Here is a 24,071-nt window from a genome sequence, read left to right as displayed (position 1 = left end):
AGGAATATGACATACAGGAAATGTGGTGACAGTTTTATTAACATACATACGAAAAAGAGTTGTTTATAATAAAAAGTAATATTAAAAGCTGTAAAACCGTGAGATGCACGTTGATATTACTAGTTAAATATTGTATTTCGATTCTTATGAGTTGAAACAAAGAGTTAAATAGTAATTACACAACCGTTTTACCTCTAACTTAATCGAGAAAATACCAATAAACAAAAATATGTGGCTTCATTTGAATATTTAATGCAACCCCATGATGCCAGGGACGCACGATGACGCCTTTACGTACTGACGCAAAAGAATCAGATAATTGTTTCTTTTAAACGGTTCGTTGAAAGAACTGTTCAAAAGAACCGATTCTGGAAAATGAGCCAGACTTCCTATCGCCTCTCTCTCTCCACAGCGTCACCTATGAGCGCAGCTGATACATTGTTGCGGAGCGAATGGAACGTTGGGAGTTGTAGTGTTACAATACATCCAGTAACGGGGGACGGAGCACTGTGTTGTGTTCCATTAAGTGTTACAGTGTTGCCTCTTCGTCTACTGCGCTGGAAATTATTAAGCGCATATGTTTCTTCAGACATATGCGTGAAAATATTGCTAGGCACATTCAAAGTTCGTAGTCAGAGACGGTTTGTATGTCATAATCTCCCTTGGGTACGCTTACCTCGGGGAACTACATTACCCGGAATGTTACGCGTGTAGATAAAGAATTATGGTATTTGTAGGATTTTAAACGCCGTTGTTGCAAGACTTAACGGCAGTGTCGTTCTCTAAAGGAACTACAATTCCCAGTAAACACTTGAAGTAGGCTTTCTTATGTTGTCTGTCAGGTGCGTATTCATGAGGTCGTAGTCTCCAGTACAGCAGGTAGAGCAGCAAATGGTAAAGTATCAAATGCTCGTGATCGCCTCTAATGCAAATTTATCCAGAAATATCACATTAAATAGTATCCACTGCACTTTCAGTCATGTCTTGCTTGTCCTTCACGATTGGTAAAGACAAAATGCATTGTTTTTGGCTTTGATTGCTTCTTTTGGAATCTCATTAACGTGTAACGTGCAGCTTAGGTTTACTGTAACTGCGACAGATGCAAGGAACATTATGAATTATATAAATCAATTAACAGAAATGTAACTTTGCTGGTAGGTTTGATCTCGATCTTGCTGTAGCGGTTAGATTGTCATGATGGAGGGTGACAACAAACCAGTCTACGAGCAGAGGTTCAGTGCTGCTGTCAAAGTGATCCAAAGTTTACCTTCAAACGGTGAGTAAATAGGTAACAGTCCTTTACTACACACTATGTATTGTGTGTTACATTGCAGCAGTGCACGCGACCCCTCACCTACTTTCTTATGATCGCTGCAGATTCATAATCAAATAACAAATTATCACGGGTTTCCATGGCCAACGCGATTAGCCTACATTCAGTTGGGCTTAAGTGCTGAAATAGCTCATGTACCACCAGCCCTGATCAGAGACTCTGTGATTGGTGATAGAGCATCATGTGATTTATTATATATAACAATATGCAAGATATATTAAAGACATGCTAACGGAATTTGTGTGTAGAGGCACAGTTAACCCCCCCAAAAATAAAAGATAATTTGTCTTCGTTTACCCCCAAACAAATATGTTATTTATTTATCGTTTGTTTGTGAAACATGTCAGCAGAGTGTTGGAAGAATCATTTTTGTGACTTTTTATATTGTGCGTTGAAACAACCTTTGAAACAACAGGATGCTTAAAATGAATTTGTTATATTTATGTTTATTTTTCCTTTAATGTGGAGTGAAACCTAATGGGTTCAGGCACAAATTATCTAAGAATCAAAAACAAAACGTACTGTTTAAGTGAAATTTTAAATAAATTAAAGTTATTAAGTTGGGAATTCTTCTTAAATATTAAATGAATATCTCTCTTTTTCTATCTAGAGAGAGATAGATTGATTGATTGATTTAATATAATATTTAGAAGAAATCTGAAGATTAAATAAGGTAATATAAAAACATTGAGATATTAAACTAATTTTAATTAAATGTTTTTATATACAATAATATATGTGTGCGTTATATGTATTATTGTGTGTATGTGTGTTTTATATATATATACACACAGTGAGAATTATTGGCACCCTTAGTAAATCTGATCAAAGAAGGCTGTGGAAATTAATCTGCATTGTTAATCCTTTTGATCTTTTATTTAAAAAAAAATCACAAAAATCTAACCTTTCATTGGATAATAACAATTTAAAATGGGAGGAAATATCAATATGAAATAAATGTTTTTCTCTAATATACATTGGCTACAATTAACGGCACCCTTTTATTTAATACTTTTTGAAATCTTCATTTGCCAGTTTAACAGCTCTAAATTTCTCCTATAATGCCTGATGAGGTTAGAGAACACCTGACAAGAGATCAGAGACCATTCCTTCATCCAGAATCACTCCAGACCCTTTAGATTCACAGCTCCATGATGGTGCTTCTTCTCTTCAGTTCACCTCACTCATTTTCTACAGGGTTCAGGTCAGAGGACTGGAATGGCCAGCAGAAGCTTGGTTTTGTGCTCAGTGACCCATTTTTGTGTTGTTTTTGAGGTTTGTGTTTGGATTATTGTACGGCTGGAAGATCCAAACATGGCCCATTGTAAGATTTCTAACAGAGTCAGTCATTGATTTTTGAGATTTTTATTTTTTATTAATAAAATATAAAAAGGATTAACAATGCACATTTATTTTCACAGCCTTCTTTGATCATATTTGCCAAGGGGTACCAACAATTCTGACCACGTGTGTGTGTGTGTGTGTGTGTATGCATGTGTATATATGTATATACAGTGTGTGCTGAATTTTTAGGCAAGTTGATATTCTGGTCATATTCCCAAAACTTACTGCCAGATTCTGAAAGATAAATTCTTCAAACAGTGGCACAAGAGGATGTGATGCTGGTTCTTCAAGAGTCACTCACAACTTATCTGTCCATAAAGCCTATACAAAATCAGTCTTCATGTATTTCACAACACTTCAGCATGTTATTCTTATTAAGTGAGGGTCATTTTAAAGAATTTTTTGCCCAAGCAAAGTCTCTGAGAACCTGACACATTGCACTTGTGGAGGCTCCAGGAAGGTTGCAGTTCTGGAAAATGATGGTGCTGGAGGCTAAATGGTTCCTGATGGTTGCTCCCCTAATTCTTCACATTAATTCTTAATTCTTTTGCAGTTAATATGTGTCTTTTATTTTCCACCTGTTTTTTTTTTCTGAAAAAAAAAAAGCATTTCGCTGCCCAATGGTCATGCCTTAACTTTGCTAATTCTATTATTGCATTAGTATTGCATTCTTCTCATGGGCCTTTAATATTTTGTATACTTTTATTCTTGAGTTCAATCTCTTTTTTGGCTCATTTTATGTGTAAAAGAAAACCTGCCTGATAATTCTGCACACCTGAAATAAGGAGTTTTTGACTTTCAGCCTCCATGGACAATTATATATCACTTATAAATGATTAAATACAAAATCAATAGTAGTTATTAAGATTGATGTGGTTCGGAATTGGTAAAATGTTCTTGGAAAAAAAAATATGACCAGAATATCAACTTGCCTAATAATTCTGCACACACTGTATGTGTGTGTTTGTGTGCGTATATATGCATACATATACATTACATCTACATTTAGTCATTTAGCAGACACTTTTATTGAAAGCGACTTACAAATGAGGACAATAGAAGCAATCAAAACCAACAAAAGAGCAATAATATGCAAGTGCTGACAAGCCTCAGTTAGCCTAACGCAGTAGCCTACATGTAGCAAGATGTTATATATAATAGAATAGAATATGCTTACTATTATAATAACAATAAATGATGCATAATTACATGCAAGTAACCTTAAGCCTAACCGTATAGTAAGTACATATAGTTAATTAATATTACCCAGTACTTAAAAGTATGATTACACTTTAACAAGGACAACTTAAAATAAATTGTAACCGAATAGAAAAAAAACAGAGAAAGCTAGTGTTAGAGAGTCTTTTTTTATAATAAATAAAAAGAAAACAAGTAGATAGAATAGAAAAAGAACAGAGAAAGCTAGTGTTAGAGGCCTTTTTTTTTTTAAAGAAAACAATTAGTTAGAAAACAAATAGAGAATGCAAGTATTAGAGGGTGTTCCTTTTAATAAAAAAGAAAAAAAAAAGATAAAGTAGAATTAGAATAGAGAGTGCTAGAGTTAGAGGGTCAAATAAAGATGGAAGAGATGTGTTTTTAGGTGTTTCTTGAAGATGGCTAAGGACTCAGCTGCTCGGATTTGAGTTGGGCAGGTCATTCCACCAGGAGGGAACAGTTAATGAAAAAGTCTGTGAAAGTGATTTTGTGCCTCTTTCGGGTGGCACAATAATCCGTCGTTCACTTGCAGAATGCAAGCTTCTAGAGGAAACATAAGGAAAAGGTGTGCAGAGCCAGTGGTAGGCAAACATTAATGCCTTGAATTTTATGCGAGCAGCTATTGGTAGCCAGTGCAAATTGATAAACAAAGGTGTGACATGCATTCTTTTCCAATCGTTAGACTAATCTTGTATATATATATATATGCTAATATGTATTATTATTTTTTATTTTTTTTACCACAATATAATATTGCATTACTTGTTCATATTAATTTTTATTTTTTTTATTTTTTTTCAGGTTCATTTCAGCCTTCCAATGACATGATGCTGAAATTTTATAGCTACTACAAGCAAGCAACACAGGGCCCCTGCAGCATTCCCCGTCCAGGATTCTGGGACCCTGTTGGCAAAGCCAAATGGTATTAAACCTGCTAAATGTCTAGATTAGTGAATTTATATAAAAAAAGTTTACTTATGTGTTAGAGGTTCTTAAACATGAAGTGTATTTTTCCCTCTATTAAAATAGTCTCTCATATCCCAGTTTAATAAAAGCAGTTGACTTTCTAAAGTGTGCAAAGCATTGCTCTGTTTTCTCTCTCATGTTAGTTTATGGCTCAACTAGTTGCCACTAGTGATGCAAAATGACAGACTTCCCCTTTAAATGAGTTTACACCATTTAGACCAGAGTCTGTAACCTAGTGAAAGTGAACTGTTGGTCTGTTGAAAGTTCACTGAGATAATAGATCGGTATCAGTATCACATCAGGTTTGTATTATTAGTAACTAGTGCCACTGAAAGTTGTGCATTTGTACTTCTGCAAAAATCTATTTTAAAATCCTTGTTGAAAGCCTTTAATGTAACCGAGAATCAGATGAGTAAGAAAGTCAGATTTCCACACAGACCATTTTACTATGCTTCATGCAATTTTTGTTTTTCTCTCTTTTATGCACGGATCTGAGAGTTGTTTTGAAATGTGCAAACTTCTGCTAGAGTTTCAGTTGATCGTGAAATGACAACATCAGTGTTGACAAGCTTATGAGAGCAAAGTTCTCACTGACCCGTCCTGCTGCTTGTGTTTAGGGATGCGTGGAATTCTCTTGGGGAAATGCCAAAAGAGGAGGCCATGGCGGCTTATGTGGAAGATTTGAAACTGGTATAATGTTTAGAATTTTTTAGCAGTGTTTATAAACGTTGTATGACTTAATGCAATGGTTTGTGTAACTTTGTTTTAAATTTGCTGAATAGATCCTGGAAAGTATGCCTGTAACAAATCAGGTCGAGGAGCTTCTGCAGGTCATTGGACCATTCTATGAGCTCGTTGATGAAAAGAAGAAGATAACGCAAGTGTCAGATTTGAGCACAGGTAAACTGAACAATAGTGTCACCCTCTCAGGTGACTCTCACAAAAAAAAAAAAAATCCTTTATTTTTTTTCTTTTCTTTTTTATAAATTGCTAAGTATAATAAAAAAAGTATAATTTATGCTATTAAAAACTCTAAAATAAAATAAAAAATGTGTGGAATTTATATTCACATTTAATTTTATTGCAACATGGTAATGAGAATTTTTAAGGGAATATATACAGTGCCCTCCAAAAGTATTGGAACAGTAAAGACAAAATTGCTCTGTTGGCTGTGGAGTCAAGACATTTACAAATATGATTAAAAGATGAATATGAGACAAAACTACAGAATGTCACATTTTATTATTGGGTGATTCAACACATAGATGTTTTACCAGCTAAGAAGTTCAGCACTTTTAGAGTTTCATCCCTCTATCTGATGTGAGCATAAGTATTGGAACAGTTGCCTCACAGGTCTTTCTAAGTGATCAGCTGTGTCCTGTTGCATTAATTCTTCAGATATTACAAGCAGGGAATGTGTCGTATCAGTTATATCCATTACTTCTGCATTCTGAATCTTGCATTTGATGATGACACACACAAACCAGGATGAAGATGAGGGAGCTGGCTTTGAGAGAAAAGCAAGCAATTTGGATGCTAAAAGAAAAGAGGAAGTCAGTTAGAGCTCTAGCAAAAACAAAGGGTATGGAGAAATCAAGAGTTTGGAAATCACCAGCGACACCAGCAACCAACAACGAATTAGAGAAAACAACAGTAGTTGATGACAGACAAATCATAAAAGCTGTGAAAATGAACCCTAAAAGACGTGTCTGTAAAATCACCAACAACTTCCAGAAAGCTGGGGTGATGCTCTGACAATCTACTGTCCTCAGGAGACTTTGACACAGAATTACAGATGCTACACAGCAAGATGCAAACCTCTGACCAGCACCAAAAATAGAAAGGCAAGATTAGAGTTTGCAAAAAAGCACAAAGGTGAGCCAGAATAGTTTCGGAACTGTGTTTATGGACCGATGAGATGAAGTTGAACCTTTATCTAAGTGATGGGAAAGCAAAAATGTGGAGACAAAAAGGGAACTGCAATGATCCCAAGCATACAGCCTCATCTGTAAAGCATGGTGGAGGTGGTGTCATGGCATGGGCATGCATGGCTGCCTCTGGAACAGGCCCTCTCAACTTTACTGATGACTTAATGTATGATGACAGTAGCAGAATGAATTTGAAAGGGTGCAAATCCATCTTGCCTAACAATATTCAAGAAAATGCCACCAGATTCATTGGGACGTGCTTCATATTGCATCAGGACAATGGCCCAAAACACCCTGCCAGTTCAGTCAAGGAATTTATAAGGGCAAAGAAATGGAAAGTCTTAGATTGCCCAAGTCAATCTCCAGATTTAAATCTGATTGAACATGAATTTCAGCAGCTGAAGAGGAGAGTAAAGGCAGAAACTCCCCAAAACAAGCAACAATTGCAACTGCATTAAGGACTGGGAAAGCATTTCAAAGGATGAGACCAAGAGTCTGGTGATGTCTATGGGTCACAGACTCACTGCTGTGATTGTGTGCAAGGGATCTGCAACTAAATAATAGCTTTTAATCTTTTATATCATCCTTATGTTCAACTGTCCCAATACTTATGCTCACATCAATGAGTGGGATGAACTCTAAAAGTGCTGTTCTTTTTATTTGGTAAAACATATGTGTTGAAATGGCTAATAATAAAATGTGACATTCTGTAGTTTTGTGTCATTTTCATCTTTTAATCATATTTACAAATGTCTTGACTCCACAGCCAACAGAGCAATTTTGTCTTTACTGTTCCAATACTTATGGAGGGCACTGTATATATATATATGTGTGTGTGTGTGTGTGTGTGTGTGTGTGTGTATATATATATATATATATATATATATATATATATATATATATACACACATACATACATACATACATACAGTCGTGGTCAGAATTATTGGCACCCTTTGTAAATATGATCAAAGAAGGCTGTGAAAATTAATCTGCATTGTTAATCCTTTTGATCTTTTATTAAAAAAAATCACAAAAATCTAACCTTTCATTGGAGAATAAGAATTTAAAATGGGGGGGAGGATATCATTATGAAATAAATGTTTTTCTCTAATACACACTGGCCATAATTAACGGCACCCTTTTATTAAATACTTTTTGAAACCTCCATTTGCCAGTTTAACAGCTCTAAATTTTCTCCTATAATGCCTGATGAGGTTAGAGAACACCTGACAAGAGATCAGAGACCATTCCTTCATCCAGAATCACTCCAGACCCTTTAGATTCCCAGCTCCATGACGGTGCTTCTTCTCTTCAGTTCACCTCACTCATTTTCTACAGGGTTCACGTCAGCGGACTAGCATGGCCAGCAGAAGCTTGGTTTTGTGCTCAGTGACCCATTTTTGTGTTCTTTTTTATGTTTGTGTTTGGATTATTGTCCGGTTGGGAGATCCAAGCATGATAAGATTTATAAGATATTATATTATAAGATTCAGTCACTTATTGATTTTTTTTTATCTGTTGATATTTGATAGAATCCATGATGCCATGTATCTAAACAAGATGGGACCTCCGGAAGAAATATAGGCCCACAACATAAACAATACAGCAGTATATTTCATTGTACATATGGGGTACTTTTTATCCCTGTGTGCACCAAACCCATCTTGATTGTTTGCTGCTAAAAAGCTCATTTTTGAGTTTCATCTGACCATAGAAGCCAGTTCCATTTGAAGTTCCAGTCGTGTCTGACAACTGAATATGTTGGAGAATTTTTTTGGATGAGTGAGGAGATTTTTTTTTTTTTTTTTTTTTAACCCTCCCGAACAACATGTGGTGATGTAGCGGCTGTTTGACATTTTTTTTTAAAGGTTTTCTGACCCCAAAACTTTTCTGTACAATTCTCCAGCTGTGGTCCTTGAAGAGTCTTTGGCCACACAAACTCTCCTCCTCACCTTGCATTAGGAAGATATAGACACACGTCCTCTTCCAGGCAGATTCATAACATTTTCTGTTGATTGGAAATTCTTAATTATTGCCCTGATGGTGGAAATGGGAATTTACACTGCTATATACAGGTACATCTCAAAAAAATTTGAATATCATGAAAAATGTCAATATTTTTTGTCACTCATTTCAGAAAGAGAAACCCATATATTATATAGATTCATTACACATAGAGTGAAATATTTTAAGCCTTTATTTCTTGACATTTTGATGATTATGGCTTACAGATAATGAAAACCCAAAAATCAGTGTCTCAGAAAATCTGAATATTAAATAAGATCAATAAAAAAAAGATATTTAAAACAGAAATGGCAGGCTTCTGAAAAGTATGTTCATTTCTATGCAGTCAATACTTGGTTTGGCCTCCTTTTGCATGAATTACTGTATCAATGCGGCGTGGCATGGAGGCAATCAGCCTGTGGCACTGCTCAGGTGTAATGGAAGCCCAGGTTGCTTTGATAGCGGCCTTCAGGTCATCTGCATTGTTGGGTCTGGTGTCTCTCATCTTCCTCTTGACAATATCCCATAGATTCTCTATGGGGTTCAGGTCAGGTGAGTTTGCTGGTCAATCAAGCACAGTAACACCATGATCATTGAACCAGCTTTTGGTAACTTTGGCAGTGTGGGCAGGTGCCAAGTCCTGCTGGAAAATGAAATCAGCATCTCCATAAAGCTTGTCAGCAGAAGGAAGCATGAAGTGCTCTAAAATTTCCTGGTAGATGGCTGTGTTGACTGTGGACTTCAGAAAACACAGTGGACCAACACCAGCAGATGACATGGCAGCCCAAATCATCACTGACTGTGGAAACTTCACACTGGACTTCAAGCAACATGGATTCTGTGCCTCTCCAGTCTTCCTCCAGACTCTGGGACCTTGATTTCCAAATTAAATGCAAAATTTACTTTCATCTGAAAAGAGGACTTTGGACCACTGAGCAACAGTCCAGTTCTTTTTCTCCACAGCCCAGGTAAGACGCTTCTGACGTTGTCTCTGGTTCAGAAGTGGCTTGGTAACCCTTTTCCTGAAGACGTCTGAGCGTGGTGACTCTTGATGCACTGACTTCAGCTTCAGTCCACTCCTTGTGAAGCTCTCCCAAGTGTTTGAATCAGCTTTGCTTGACAGTATTCTCAAGCTGGCAGTCATCCCTGTTTCTTGTGTACCTTTTCCTACCCAAATTCTTCCTTCCAGTCAACTTTGCATTTAATATGCTTTGATACAGCACTCTGTAAACCGCCACACCTTTCAGTAATGGCCCTCTGTGACTTACCCTCTTTGTGGGGGGTGTCAATGTTCGTCTCCTGGATCATTGCCAAGTCAGCAGTCTTCTCCATTATTGTGGTTTCAAAGAATAAGAGATACCCCAAATTTATACTGTAGGGATGGTCATTAATTGAAACTCAAATGTAAATATTCTAATATTTTAAGATACTGATTTTTTACTTTCATGAGCTATAAGCTCTAATCATCAAAATAAAAAAAAATTAAAAACTTTTTATATGTTTTACTTTACATGTAAGGAATCAAAAAAATATGAAAGTTTCACTTTTTGAAATGTTACAAGAAAAAATGAATTTTTTCATGATAATTGTTTTTTTTTTATTTACCTATATGGGTGTGTGTGTGTGTGTGTGTATGTATATATATATATATATATATATATATGGGTCATTGACGTATAAGGATTTTCGACAGACCAATTTTGAAATACAAAAAATAATAGTATCTACTGTAATTGTTCAAACATTAAGAATGTTGTGTACACATAAATTCATATTAAAATTTTTAATTAAATGATTTTAATGTTTTTTGATGAATCGGCCGTAGCCTTAAAAAATGTCATGTGGTGCGACCATGAGATAGATAGAGATATATTTATTTTTTTTGTGTATATATGTGTTTGTTTATGAATGCTCGTATGTGTGTGTGTGTGTATATATATATATATATATAATGTATGTAAGCAATAAGAGGCCGTACCTTATTACCTAGATAGATACAGCCTTATATACAGCCTTGAGTGCCTTATTGCTTTTATAAAACGGTTACCACACAATAAAAAAATATTATAACAAAAATGTATTGAAATGTTACTTTTTGAAGCAAGTTCATTAAATGCTGTCCTTCTGCTAAAAATAGTTCCCGACAGCAACAGTAAACAGCAAGAGAATGTTCATGCCTCATCTAATGGAGCTTAAAAAAACAGAATAGGTGCTCTTATCAGCTGTAATTTTTTTTCTAACACCATATATGATATTTTCTCACACACATACATCTCTCAGCATGAGAAAACGTCTGTTTTCCGTCTTTTAGTTTTAAAACAGACTGATTCGTGGCACAGCACGAGTTTTCTAGCATCATTACAGTGTAAACTAATGGACATGTGGACATAGCTACAGAATCATACCTGAAACAGAACACATAACAGCATAACGCCAGCAGGGGTCACTCATACTTTATTAAATAAATAACAAACTGTTAATTCTGCTTAATATATATATATATATATATATATATATATATATGTGTGTGTGTGTGTGTGTGTGTGTGTGTATATATATATACAGGTGCATCTCAAAAAGTTTGAATATCGTGAAAGTTAATTTCTTCTTGTAACTTTTTTGAAAAATGTCATATATTCTAGATTCATTACTTGTAAGGTAAAACATTTAAAAAGTTTTTTGTTTTAATTTTGATGATTAGAGCTTACAGCTCATGAAAGTCAAAAATACAGTATCTCAAAATATTAGAATATTTACATTTGAGTTTAAATTAATGACCATACCTACAGTATGGTACAGTATGGTCAAGTCCAGGCTTTCACCGCAGCCTCTTTCAGTTTTGGGGGGTTACTCCCTTCAGTCTCTTCTTTAGCAGGTAAAATGCATACTCTACAGGGTTTAAGTGTGGAGATTTACTTGGCCGGTCTAAAACCTTCCACTTCTTGCCCCTGATGAACTCCTTTGATGTTTTGGCACTATGTTTTGGGTCATTATCTTGCTGCACGATGAAGGATCTCCCAATCAGTTTGGTTGCATCTTTCTGTAAATTGTTAGACAAAATATTTCTGTAGACTTCTGAGTTAATTTTGCTGCTGCCACCATGTGTTTCATCATGAATGAAGATTAACGAGTCTGTCCCAGAAAAAGCGATGAAAGCCCAAGCCATTGCATTACTTGTGTAATGTGTACTATAATGTACACCTGTGTACACTGTGTTTCAGATGAGCTTGTATGTTTGGGATCATGAGCAGATCCCTTCTTTCTCCAAACTTTAGCCTTTCCATCACTTTGGTCCATAAAATCAGTCCATAAAACCTTGTCCCTGAATTTTTGAGGCTTGTCTCCTATTCTTCTTGCTAATGAGTGGTTTGCATCTTCTGGTGTAGCCTCTGCACTTTTGTTCATGAAGTCTTCTGCGAACAGTAGATTGAGATACCTTCACTCCTGCCCTCTGGAGGTTGTTGCTGATGTTACTAACAGTTGTTTTAGGGTCTTTCTTTACAGCTGTCACAATGTTTCTGTCATCAACTGCAGATGTTTTCCTTGATCTACCCGTTTGAGGTGTGTTACTTAGTACATCAGTGGTTTCTTTCGTCCTCAGGAGATTCCAAATGGTTGTACTTGCTATTGCCAGTGTTTGTGCAATGGTTTGATTGATTTTTCATCTTCTCTCAGCTTCACAATTGCTCGTTTTTCACCCATAGACACCTCTCTGGTTTTCATGTTGGTTACACCTACACTAACTAACTATAAATGCAGTCTGCATGGATCTGAAACTGAGCGCAGACATTCAGTGCTATTTATTGTTTGAATAATAAATTAATAGGACACACCAGGGCAACAAAACACACCTGTCAGTCACATGTTCCAATACTTTTGGTAGCATGAAAAATGGGTGGGTTCAAACAAAAGGTGCTATCTTCTAAGTTGTGTATCAGATCCAGATAAAAATACCTGTAAATAAAAGATGAAATGTTAATCTCTCATCTCATATTCATCTTTGGATGTCAAACCCAAATGTTTACAGTCTACAGCAAAAATAAAGGAATTGGCCTTACTGTTCCAATACTTTTGGAGGGCACTGTATATATATATAAAATAATAATAATTAATAATCCCACTGATCAAAAAACCTACATTAAATGCTTCTCTTTTAGATAACTACAGACCTGTCTCTCTCCTTCCATTCGTAGGGAAAACACTCGAACGAGCTGTCTTCAACCAGCTCTCGCGGTTTCTTTCACAGTACAACAAGCTGGATGCTAAACAGTCAGGTTTCAGGAGTGGCCATTCAACAGAGACTGCGCTACTCTCAGTCACTGAAGCCCTGCGAACTGCAAAGGCTGATTCCAAATCGTCAGTCCTCATTCTGCTGGATCTCTCTGCTGCTTTTGACACTGTCAATCATCAGATTCTCCTGTCTACACTCTCTTCACTGGGCATCACTGGAATTCCACTTCGCTGGTTTGAATCCTATCTCACCGGTAGATCCTTCAGGGTGACCTGGGGAGGGGAGGTATCCAAACCACATCAACTGATCACTGGAGTTCCTCAGGGATCGGTTCTTGGACGCCTCCTCTTCTCCACGTACACTACATCGCTGGGTCCCATCATACATGCACATGGCTTCTCCTATCACTGCTATGCCGATGACACGCAGCTCTATCTCTCTTTTCAACCAGATGACCCAACGGTAGCTGCACGGATCTCAGGCTGCCTGGCGGACATCTCGGCATGGATGAAAGAACATCACCTACAGCTCAACCTGGCAAAGACGGAACTTCTGGTCTTCCCTGCCACTCCGACTCTACGGCATGACTTCACGATTCAGTTCGGCTCATCAATGATTACCCCATCAACTTCAGTCAGAAATCTTGATGACCAGCTGACCTTCAAAGAGCACATTGCAAAGACTGCTCGTTCCTGCAGGTTTGCACTACACAACATCAGAAAGATCAGGCCCTTTCTGACAGAGCATGCTGCGCAACTTCTTGTCCAGGCCCTGGTTGTTTCTAGACTGGACTACTGCAATGCTCTTCTGGCTGGTCTGCCATCAAACGCAATCAAACCTCTACAAATGATTCAGAATGCAGCGGCACGACTGATCTTCAACGAGCCCAAAAGAGCGCATGTTACACCTCTCTTCATCTCCTTGCACTGGCTACCAGTGGCAGCTCGCATCCAGTTCAAGTCACTGATGCTTGCGTACAGAACTACCACAGGCTCAGCACCCTCCTACTTCCACTCACTATTACGAACCTACATCCCCTCCAGAAGTTTGAGATCTGCTAGTGAGCGACGCCTTGTGGTACCATCACAGAGAGGCTCAAAATCACTCTCCAGAACATTCTCGTTCACCATTCCTGGCTGGTGGAATAATCTTCCCACCCCTATCCGGAACGCCGGATCCCTGTCAATCTTCAAGCAACAACTGAAAACTCATCTCTTTCGGCAGTACTTGACTTCATCCTAAACTTATATTAAAAAAAAAACAAAAAACAAAAAAAAACTTTCCCTCTATCTTTCTCTCCACCTACTAGTTTGTACTTATTTGAACAATGACTGAGACTTGGTGTTACGAGCACTTCCTCTGTCTGACTGCCTCTTCAAGATGAATCGCTTTTTGTATTCCCCAATTGTAAGTCGCTTTGGATAAAAGCGTCTGCCAAATGACTAAATGTAAATGTAATCATTATTGAAAACTATTTTTTTGATTTTGGAGTTAAATATGACTAGACATTTCTTTTTATAACACATCCTTAAAATGTTGAGCTTTTAATAAATCAAAACTAATGAAGCTATAGCGTCAATTCAAATTAACCGTCACATCAAATTAACAATATTAACATTAACATCAGTTTAATTAGCGTTAAAATGTCACATTTAGAAAGTCTAAGGTTTTTATTAAATACATTTAAATAATTATATTGTCATAAGTACAAATATGTCATTGGGAAATAATGCATACAACTATATATAAAAAACAAAAGCTTTTATTCAGTAAGGATTTTATTCAAGTCAGTGTATTACAATGATTTCTGAAGGATCATGGTATACTGAAAATTTAGCTTTGCATCACTGGAATAAAACACATTATTACTGTTTTGACATAGATAAGGTTTATGTCATTTACATTTCACTGTGTATGTGACAAATAAAAAAAAATGTAATCTTGAATGCTGCCTTGCTAATAACGTACTACTTTTTGGAACAACATTTAAACTGTGTGCAAGTAAATAACGATAAAATCTTGTTTACATTAACTAATTGCCCTTGTTTCGTGTTCAGCCCGCTTGGAAAGATTTGCTAGGCAACTTGAAGGCAAGTGAATAGCAGTGTGTTCTCCCAGCAGCCTGGTCCCTTAGTTCATAGTGCCGTAGTCCAGGCGTTTGTTTTGATCCCGCACTTGATCTCTCACTGCTGTTGTTAGTGTAGATTAGTCTAGGGTCTGTGTAAGGGGTGTAGTGTTACTGGTACAGCTTTACTTTTTTGTGTAATAGTCCTGATAGAACAAACCTTTTAGAAAGTGTGCCTATCAAGTTTCAGAACATTTTGTCAATGGATCATCTTACATGTATATTGTTGTTGTCTCCAGGGTTTGGGAGCATGCTAACATCACCACCCAAAAGTGTCACAAAAAGCATCATCAGGACGATGGAGATGAACGGCAGCCTGGGTGGTTACCCCATCAGAATATCAGAAACTCCAAAGACTAAATCAATAGACATGGAAGACGGAGAAGATGATAATGAGGAGGAGGAGGAAGAGGATGAGAAAGATGAAGAAGAGGAGATTAAAGAGGTGAAAAAAGGTAAACCTCATAATTATTATAGCTCATACTTAAGGTGCAGTCACATTAAAAATTGTGTAGAGAATCTCTGCAGAAGAAGCCAAAGATTTCCCAAAGCAGATTTTACATTACAACAGTTTCAAGTTGGTTGCACAAATTTGCCATGCTGACCAACAGAAAGCTGCTTTGTTTGAAAGTGACTTCTGTGTGACCTGTCCTTCATACATTGTTACACTCTTGACAATAGACAATGGACCTTTTTGCCGCAAAATTTGATCAAAATATTGCCAACGTAACTGTATCTTTTGAGTTGAATAGTTTTTAATAGTTGTACATTAGAGGTGGTACTTAATTCATATCTAGAGACTAATTCTAGATGCTATTTTGGCATTGGCCAGTACACCTACAAACCACCCAGAACACCTTATCAAACATAGGCTGTGTCCAAATTCAGGGTCTGCATCCTCCTTAGGATCCTTCCTACCCGGTTGAAGGAGGATTCATTTTAATTCTTTTGGAAGAAATAAAGCAATTAAATAAATTAAATACTTTCTTTGCTCGTTGTCGGAGAGTTTTTTAAATCAGACTACAAGACAGTCACATCCAGGTAAGCCATTATAGCCTATTTTTATTTGTTTTTAAGTATTCTACTAATTTCTCCTACAAATTCATTGAGCCGAAGCATAAACTTTAGCTTGTTTTGTCAGAGAAACTCCTCTCCCACTCCGCTACCGCTCGCTTCGTCCGCCATTACGCTCTGCCGAAAAGAATTATGGGATAGGTAGGACGGGAAAGGATCCACCACACCCATCCTTCCAATTCGGGGAAAAGGAGGACGTATTTGTGGGCCGCATTTGAAGGATCCTACGAATTTGGACAGCCTTCGTCGCGGCGCTGTGACGTAACATCCTTCAAATGAGTACTCCGAAGGATGCAGACCCTGAATTTGGACACAGCCATAGTGTTTTGCTTATTTCCTTCATAATGCATGTCTTAATAATACATTTGCTTCATTGCAAACTATGGTGTTTTTTAGCCTCACAACTGAAGAAAAGGGCTTCTGCAGGAAGACCTAAAGGACAGGTATCTAATGGGAGTATCGACCAACATAAAGTCCTTGCCAATGGAACGCATGGGTCTAAGTCTGATCTGAACAGGCAGGAGTCGGAAGACGACTCTGAAAGCTTTAACCACGATAGAGACGCCATAGAGCTGAATGGACACATCAAAGGTGAGGAGAAGGACATTATGGGTAATCATTTACCAATGAAGACTTGAGTCAGTATTTTAAAAGTAAGCTCTTGGACATACTTGCAGTAGTTATCTGAACTGATCTTAATAACTCCTCTTTATATGTGAAACAGAAGATGTGTCCAGTTCTCACCATGTGGCCAGTGATTCAGACAGCGAGGTGTACTGTGACTCCGTCGACCAGTTTGGTGGAGAAGAGGTAAGTGGATTTCAGTTACGCTTAATGGTGTCTAAACCAAAAATTAATTGACGCTGGGAGTGTAGGATTCAGTGTTAAAGTTTGGGATAGTTCACCAAAAAAAAGTACTATGGAAGTCAATTGGGACCAGAAACTGTTTGGATAGCCACATTCTTCAAAATATCTTATTTAGTGTCCAGCAAAAGAAAGAAATTTATACAGGTTTGGAACAACATGAGGATGAGTAAATTTCATTTTTGGGAAAACTATCCCTTTAAAGTGTGGTCACATGAGTGAAATTTCAGCAAAATGTTGTGTTCAAAAAGGTCTGTTGTCAATATTGTATAGGTCAGGGGTAGGCAACGTCGGTCCTGGAGTGCCGCTGTCCTGTAGAGTTTAGCTCCAACCCTAATCAAACACACCTGAAAGAAGCTAATCAAGGTCTTCAGAATTACTAGGGCTACAGGCAGTCGAGGTTTTTTTTCAGGGTTGGAGCTAAACTCTGCAGGACATCGGCACTCCAGGACCGACGTTGCCTACCCCTGGTATAGGTGAATGAATCGTAGATCACATAGAAGTCAATTTCAAACCAAACACAAAATCGCATGGATTCCTATTGAAATTAAAATTGCTAAACAACATTAATGTGACTGCATCTTTAGTCTGTTAGCACCACTGCAATGGCTTTCCAAAATCTCCCAAAATGTCAGCAATGCATGTGCTTTGGTTCTTGGTCTCCAGGGATCTGAGCTACATGTCAGCCACTCACTGGACGTGGCCGAGGAGAGTCACAGCACACTATCCTCCACAGGAGAGATCAGATCACAAGAAGAAGTGCTGGGACCGGAGGAAGGCATACAGCATGGCGGAGAAGACCGACGGAGCAGCAGAGGAGGCTCTCAGAGGCAGGGACTTCCTGCGAATAGAAGTGACAGTTCTGTGGTCAGGAGGGGAAGAGGTACAAACCTAGCAACCAAAACAGCAGCAAAATCATATATAAGCTGTTAAAAAACCTTGCTAGCTTGCTACTATTGCTTACTGTTGCTTCTGTTCTGCCCAGCTTATATTTTGGTTTTATGCATATGCTATGATATGCAAACACGCATGTACTGTATGCATGCAGCACAATTTTCTTAGTCTGTACGCACAGCTCACAAACACCTTAGATTTTTTCCACTAATTTGTTTGTCCGCAAGATGGCAACAATTACCCAGCCTGTGGTTTTATAGCCAAAAAAAACAATGAGATGAAACAACCACAAACTACTTAAAGCTATGGCTGATTTATGCAGTGAACAGCTGATTTTATAAAAAAAAAAATATTTCTTAAGCTCATGTTCTTCATGTTCTGTGCAGTGGTCGGTTCACAGTAGTGCCATTTAATTAACATTTAAAAAATATATTTTTAAGGACCTAATCAGATGCACCAATTCTGCATCATATTTTATGTAAAATTCTTACATTAATCGATAAATAGTCATGCTTTGTTTAATGAATATTGATATATGAAATAATTTTAGATGATTATACTAGAACAGCCAGTAGGTGGTCTTAATGATTGAGTCACTGACTACGTTTACATGAACATCAATACTCCGATTTTAATACGATTAAGACAATACTCTGATTAAGAATCTACCATGTAAACAGATATTTTTGATTTCCTCAATCCGGCTAAAGTCATAATCGAAGTAAACACAAATCAAATTAAGACGTGGAGTATTCCTATTTTAGTCGCATTATTGAAGTGCAGTACAGACATGTAAATACCTTAATCAAACTATTACCATCGTGTAGGATTTTCGCTGCATTTTGCGACAGGATACACACACGTCAGGTCAACCGTTTGACGGCAAATAAAAGAGCTTCGCCGCCGCCATCATCTGTATGCATGGAAATTATTAACTGCACTTGAAGCTTTCATAAAGTTAAAAATGAAACACCCAAAACTGTATATGGCATCATCACGAAGACCAACTATATGTTTATACGTGAAATTCTGAAGGGGACGTCGGATGGCGTTGCGTGGTGACGTAATGATGTGTGCCATTAATCGATCTATGTGAAATGAAATAAATGGGTCATTGAATTATTCACTAACCTGATTTGTTTAGAAACGCAGATTCATTCAGTAACGAAACAGTGTGTTGCTCGTAAATGCACAATAGTTTTGCTGTGGCTTTGTTTTTGTTTTGGCAAAATTAGCACAAATACAGACCATATTTACTACATTATGCCTAAAATGTAAATTACAATATTAAATTATATATCTAAGTTATGTATAATCAGTCACATTTGTAATCATGCTAACATGTGTCAACAAAATAGCTTACTCGTGATATTACTCAACTCTATAATATGACATAAATTTAAGACTTGTTCAGGGGCATTTTTGCCCCCATATATTGAATTTTGAATGCATTCTAAGTGCATTCTACTAGGATTAGGACATTCAATCTAGGATTAGGTTTAAGCCTTGTCTGTGAAACTGGGGATAAGTTTTCTCATCAAATCTGAAGTATACTTTGGTTTGTACTGTCATGGAGTCTCATAAGTGACCAAATAAAAAATACATAAACAACAACTCTGTGCAGCCACAGATATCACTCCTTCTATTTGATTCTGTTGATTCCTGTAGAATTGTCATTTTTGGGTGAACTATCCCTTTTAACATGTTGATAAGTTAACAGTTATCTAACAAGCATAGCAATACACGGTGCACATAACGTACAAATATTGGGTAAAATAATCAGTTTTGGATGCAATATATTGACAACAAACTTTTCATCATAAAACATGTCCTATGCGTTGTGAGCACACGTTACCTTCAAAGCTGGAATCCTCAATTAAATTTGTTTCTGTAAACTTTGTTTCTTTAATCTGTTAATGATCTACAGAATGTTTGCACATACTGCAGCTGCTTCTCTTATGTATCAGGGTCCAGGTCATCTGCCTTTGGCTCCGGGTCAGCGGGACCGCAGCAGGGCAGTGGGGGAGATGGGGAACGCTGGGGGACGGATGGATCTGTAACACAGAATCTAAATGAACAGATAATCTGTGCTCTGGCCAGACTGCAGGACGACATGCAGAGCGTGTTAGAGAGGCTACACACGCTGGAAGCTCTCACAGCCTCGCAGGTTACAAACCGTCACTTTTCACTCAGTGCAGATAACACTGATCAAGTAAGAAATATTACATTTTTGATTTGTCGTGCAACTTCTTAGGCCCGATCCTTAGCGGTGCCATCAGACTACCTGTCACCACCTGCACATAAAACGAAGAAGGTAAAGTCATTTTAATAAACTGATTCATGGGATGTTTCAAGACTTGATGTTTACTCAAAATGAACATTCTGTCATCATTCACTCACCCTCAAGTTGTTCCAAACCTGTATACGTTTCTTTGTTAAATACAATATTTTGAAGAATGTTGGTAACTAAACAGTTTCTAGTCCCGTTGACTTCCATAGTATGTTTTTTCCCTACTTATGGAAGTCAGTGGCTACCAGCAACTGACTGATTACCCACATTATTTAAAATACCTTCTTGTATGTTCAACAGAAGAAAGAAATTCCTACTGGTTTGGAAGAACTTGAGGGTGAGCAACTGATGGCAGAATGTTCATTTTTGGGTGAACTATCCCTTTAAAAGGAGAGTATTCCTGTAGCTCAAACAGCTAGCAATGCTGAGGTTATGGGTTCGATTCCCACTGAATGCACGAACTGATAAAATGTAAACCTTGAATGCATTGCAAGTCTCCTTGGATAAAAGCATCTGCCTAATGCATAAATGTATATTTTGATTGGGACTGATTATGTCCCAATTTATTTGTATTAATTTTATTTAACTGTGCCATAGCCATCGAATGAGTGCTAACGTACTATTTTCATTATTATTTAAACTTTCCAGAAGCCGTCCTGGTGGCCTTTTGATGTGTCTCCTGGAACTGTGGCCTTTGCTGTCATCTGGCCGTTTATGGTGCAGTGGCTCATCCGTCTGTATCTACAGCGCAGGAGAAGGTACATGCTGACCCATTCGCTATCTAGTATTTATTACTACAGATTGCAACAGATATGATTGTATTTGAGGCTTAAGAAAAACTTGGCAAGTGTGGAAGTGATGGCAGATGTGGATCATGTTGTTACAGAAGAATCAACTGAAAGGAATCGACTGATGGTTCAACACCTCTGCAGACCCAGAGAGCCGTGTTACGCATTTAGGAGGAGGAGGGTATTTCTCAGCCTGTCCCGTGGTCTCTAACTGCACTATGATGACAACTCTTAAGAATTAGCAAATGGAAAGACAGAGTGAATGTAGTGAATCACAAGCTTTTTTTGTACAACTTGCTAAGTCGGGAATCCCCAATTTCACTAATTAATAGTAGAATTTTCATAGTAGTTATGAAAATGCTGTTAAGAGAAATGCATTATAATAACTTTAGTGTCAAGTATATATGAGTCAGTGTTCTGCGCACATAGCTGCTATCTGTCTTTAATAATGTAGCAATGTGGAAGATGCACTGATGATTACGGCACAGGTGATTTCTGCTTGAATATCTATCTGATTCGTCATGTTTGACAGAAAAGAGTTTGAACTGTAATGGGAATAAATCAGGACTCCCCAAATTGTTGGAGGTTGTATAAGATTTTTAAATGTACATAAATATCTAGATTTAGCATTTGCTCAAATGAGCTGTGGTGCTCTTTAAAGCCATAATGACAAAACATGCATATTAAACTGACCCTTTGCTTTGAAAATCTGAGAAAAGAGTCAAAAGGCAATATATAGAAAACTATGTTCTTCATCCATTCAACATCCCATCCTGATACCTGCAAAGATCTAACCTATTTTGGTACCATCAAAAGTGTGTAGACACAAAGCCACACATCTGAAAAATGTCTGAATGTCACCAGCCTAAAGGAATAGTTCACCTAAAAATGTAAATTTGCTTCACATTTACTGTCCCACGGGCCATCCAAGATGTAGATACGTTTTTCTTAATCAGAACCAATTTGGAGAAATCGCATCACTTGCTCACAAATTGATCCTCTGCAGTGAATGGGTGCCGTCAGAGTCCAAACAGCTGATAAAAACATCACAGTGATCCACAAGTGATATCATTTACTTCAAACTCTTGCTTCCAGCTAAAATACCTCTATCAATAACATTGCTTTCTCCAGTGAAGTCGTCTCGTCTGAATCAGGAGGATGTTTTTTTACAAACACGCAGCTTTTCATTTCACGATGTTAATTGATGGACTGAAGTTGTGGATTATTGTGATGTTTTTATCAGCTGTTTGGACTCTCATTCTGACGGCACCCATTCACTGCAGAGCATCCATTGGTGAGCAAGTGATGGAATGCTACCTTTCTCCAAATCTGTTCTGATGAAGAAACAAACTCCTTTAAACCTCGAATAGCCGGAGAATGAGTACATTTTCAGCATTTGTTTCTTCTTTGTTTTTGGGTGAACTATTCCTTTAAATTCTGAATATCAAAGTACGTGTCATTTATTTGAAAGAAAGACAAAAGCACACAGTTTCAAATAATAAAGCGGTGGTTAAATGAAGTTTAAGAGAAGATGCAGTGACATTCAAACATTTAGTGTGACTCAAGTGTGGAAATACATTTTTGGGTCTGCTGTATTTTGTCAGTGCATTTCTCAACACGGTTGCATCGTTACTAATGTTAATTCATGGCTATGGTGATTTATTTTAATATTACTGCAAGGACGGTATGCATGAGAAGTTCATGGTCAATGTTTGCAGAATGTAATTGAGATCGAAAACTACCCGGGTTGAATTGCAAAGCACTTTCGATGAATATGAAGACCGTGGTAGATAATATTTGTAATGTGTAGAGCCCGATGACTAATATAAGACTGAAATCTAATGAATCATTTACATAGGCAGTGTTTTTTTTTACTGAGAATTGCAAGTGTTTTTTTTTTTCATTGTAGTTTGTGTAAATTAGTCAATAATGTTAATAATTCCTTTAATAATTGTATATTAGATATGTGGAAAAATATATGCTTGGAAAAAGTTATATTTTAATTGTACTATACTGTAATGTAGCATTTGCATATATTATTCATGTCTGTAATACTACTTGGAATCGTCTGTAGAGCAGGAGGTTCTTGATTAATGCTTTAATGTTCCTTTTAACCATTGCAAATTTTGCATAAAATTGCCTTCAGTGCAGATGATCAACGCATGTTTCACCACTGTCACAATACATGTCATTCAATATGTTAGACTAAAGCATTATTAAAAGCTTTTGAAAATCTGAGTGGTTTATATTTCCATATTGCACCATATTTAATACTACAATCACACATATATGTATTTGTAATATAATCAGTGTTGGGTAGATTACTTACACATTGTAATCCATTACTGATTACGAATTAGATGACAAAAAATTTACAGTAATGCATTGGATTGTACATTAGGTAATGTATTCTGATTACTTTTGACACGTGTAAGAAAATATATTCCATTCTTTATCAACATCAAGAAGTCCATTAAACATTGGGGGGTATTCCAGAAAGCAGGTTATGTGACATACCAGGGTCTGTTTAAATTAGTGCTGTCAAATGATTAATCGCATACAAAATAAAAGTTTTTGTATGCACACACGTGGTCAGAATTGTTGATACCCCTGGTAAATATGATCAAAGAAGGCTGTGAAAATAAATGTGCATTGTTAATCCTTTTTATCTTTTATTTGAAAAAAAATCACAAAACTCTAACCTTTCATTGGAGAATAAGAATTTTAAATGGGGAGAAATATCATTATGAAAAAACACGTATTTCTCAAATACATGTTGGACACAATTATTGGCACCCCTAGAAATTCTTATATGAGCAAAATATATCTGAAATATATTCCTATTCACAATTTTGAGCACTCAAGGGGGATTATGAACATGAAATTATCCAGCCATGGCTTCCTGTTTCACAGAAATATAAATAGGAGGGAAAATTAAGCCCAAATTCCCTTAATCATCCATCACAATGAGAAAAACCAAAGAATATATTTGTGATGTGCAGCAAAAGATAA

General features: G+C 37.0%; 1 protein-coding gene across 3 annotated transcripts; it reads left to right on the top strand.

Moving 5' to 3' along the window:
- Positions 1 to 819: 819 nt before the first annotated feature.
- LOC306863231 (acyl-CoA-binding domain-containing protein 5A-like) lies at positions 820 to 23,296 on the top strand. 3 transcript variants are annotated; one of them, XM_079406473.1, is made up of 13 exons: positions 820 to 894; positions 1,159 to 1,276; positions 4,694 to 4,814; positions 5,476 to 5,548; positions 5,641 to 5,758; positions 15,389 to 15,604; positions 16,620 to 16,814; positions 16,948 to 17,033; positions 17,754 to 17,970; positions 19,949 to 20,148; positions 20,236 to 20,295; positions 20,920 to 21,029; positions 21,158 to 23,296. In XM_079406473.1, exons 2-13 carry the CDS (start codon positions 1,195 to 1,197, stop codon positions 21,168 to 21,170), a joined length of 1,491 nt encoding a protein of 496 aa, XP_079262599.1. In that variant the 5' UTR covers positions 820 to 894; positions 1,159 to 1,194; the 3' UTR covers positions 21,171 to 23,296. The 3 variants fall into 3 exon arrangements, with proteins under 3 accessions (XP_079262599.1, XP_079262601.1, XP_079262600.1); XM_079406475.1 differs by having other exon boundaries at positions 16,951 to 17,033; positions 21,158 to 23,290; XM_079406474.1 differs by having other exon boundaries at positions 834 to 879.
- Positions 23,297 to 24,071: the final 775 nt, after the last annotated feature.

This window comes from Barbus barbus (assembly GCF_936440315.1).
Source record: "Barbus barbus genome assembly, chromosome: 44".
Lineage (NCBI taxonomy): Eukaryota > Metazoa > Chordata > Actinopteri > Cypriniformes > Cyprinidae > Barbus > Barbus barbus.
The sequence above is the reverse complement of the archived record's forward strand: the minus strand, read 5'-3'. Positions and strand labels throughout refer to the sequence as shown.

Coding starts and splice junctions, on each gene's coding strand:
- LOC306863231 (XM_079406473.1), top strand. CDS start 1,195: ATGATGGAGGGTGACAACAAACCAGTCTACGAGCAGAGGTTCAGTGCT. Junction 5,549..5,640: donor ATGTGGAAGATTTGAAACTG/GTATAATGTTTA, acceptor TTTGCTGAATAG/ATCCTGGAAAGTATGCCTGT. Junction 5,759..15,388: donor AGTGTCAGATTTGAGCACAG/GTAAACTGAACA, acceptor TGTTGTCTCCAG/GGTTTGGGAGCATGCTAACA.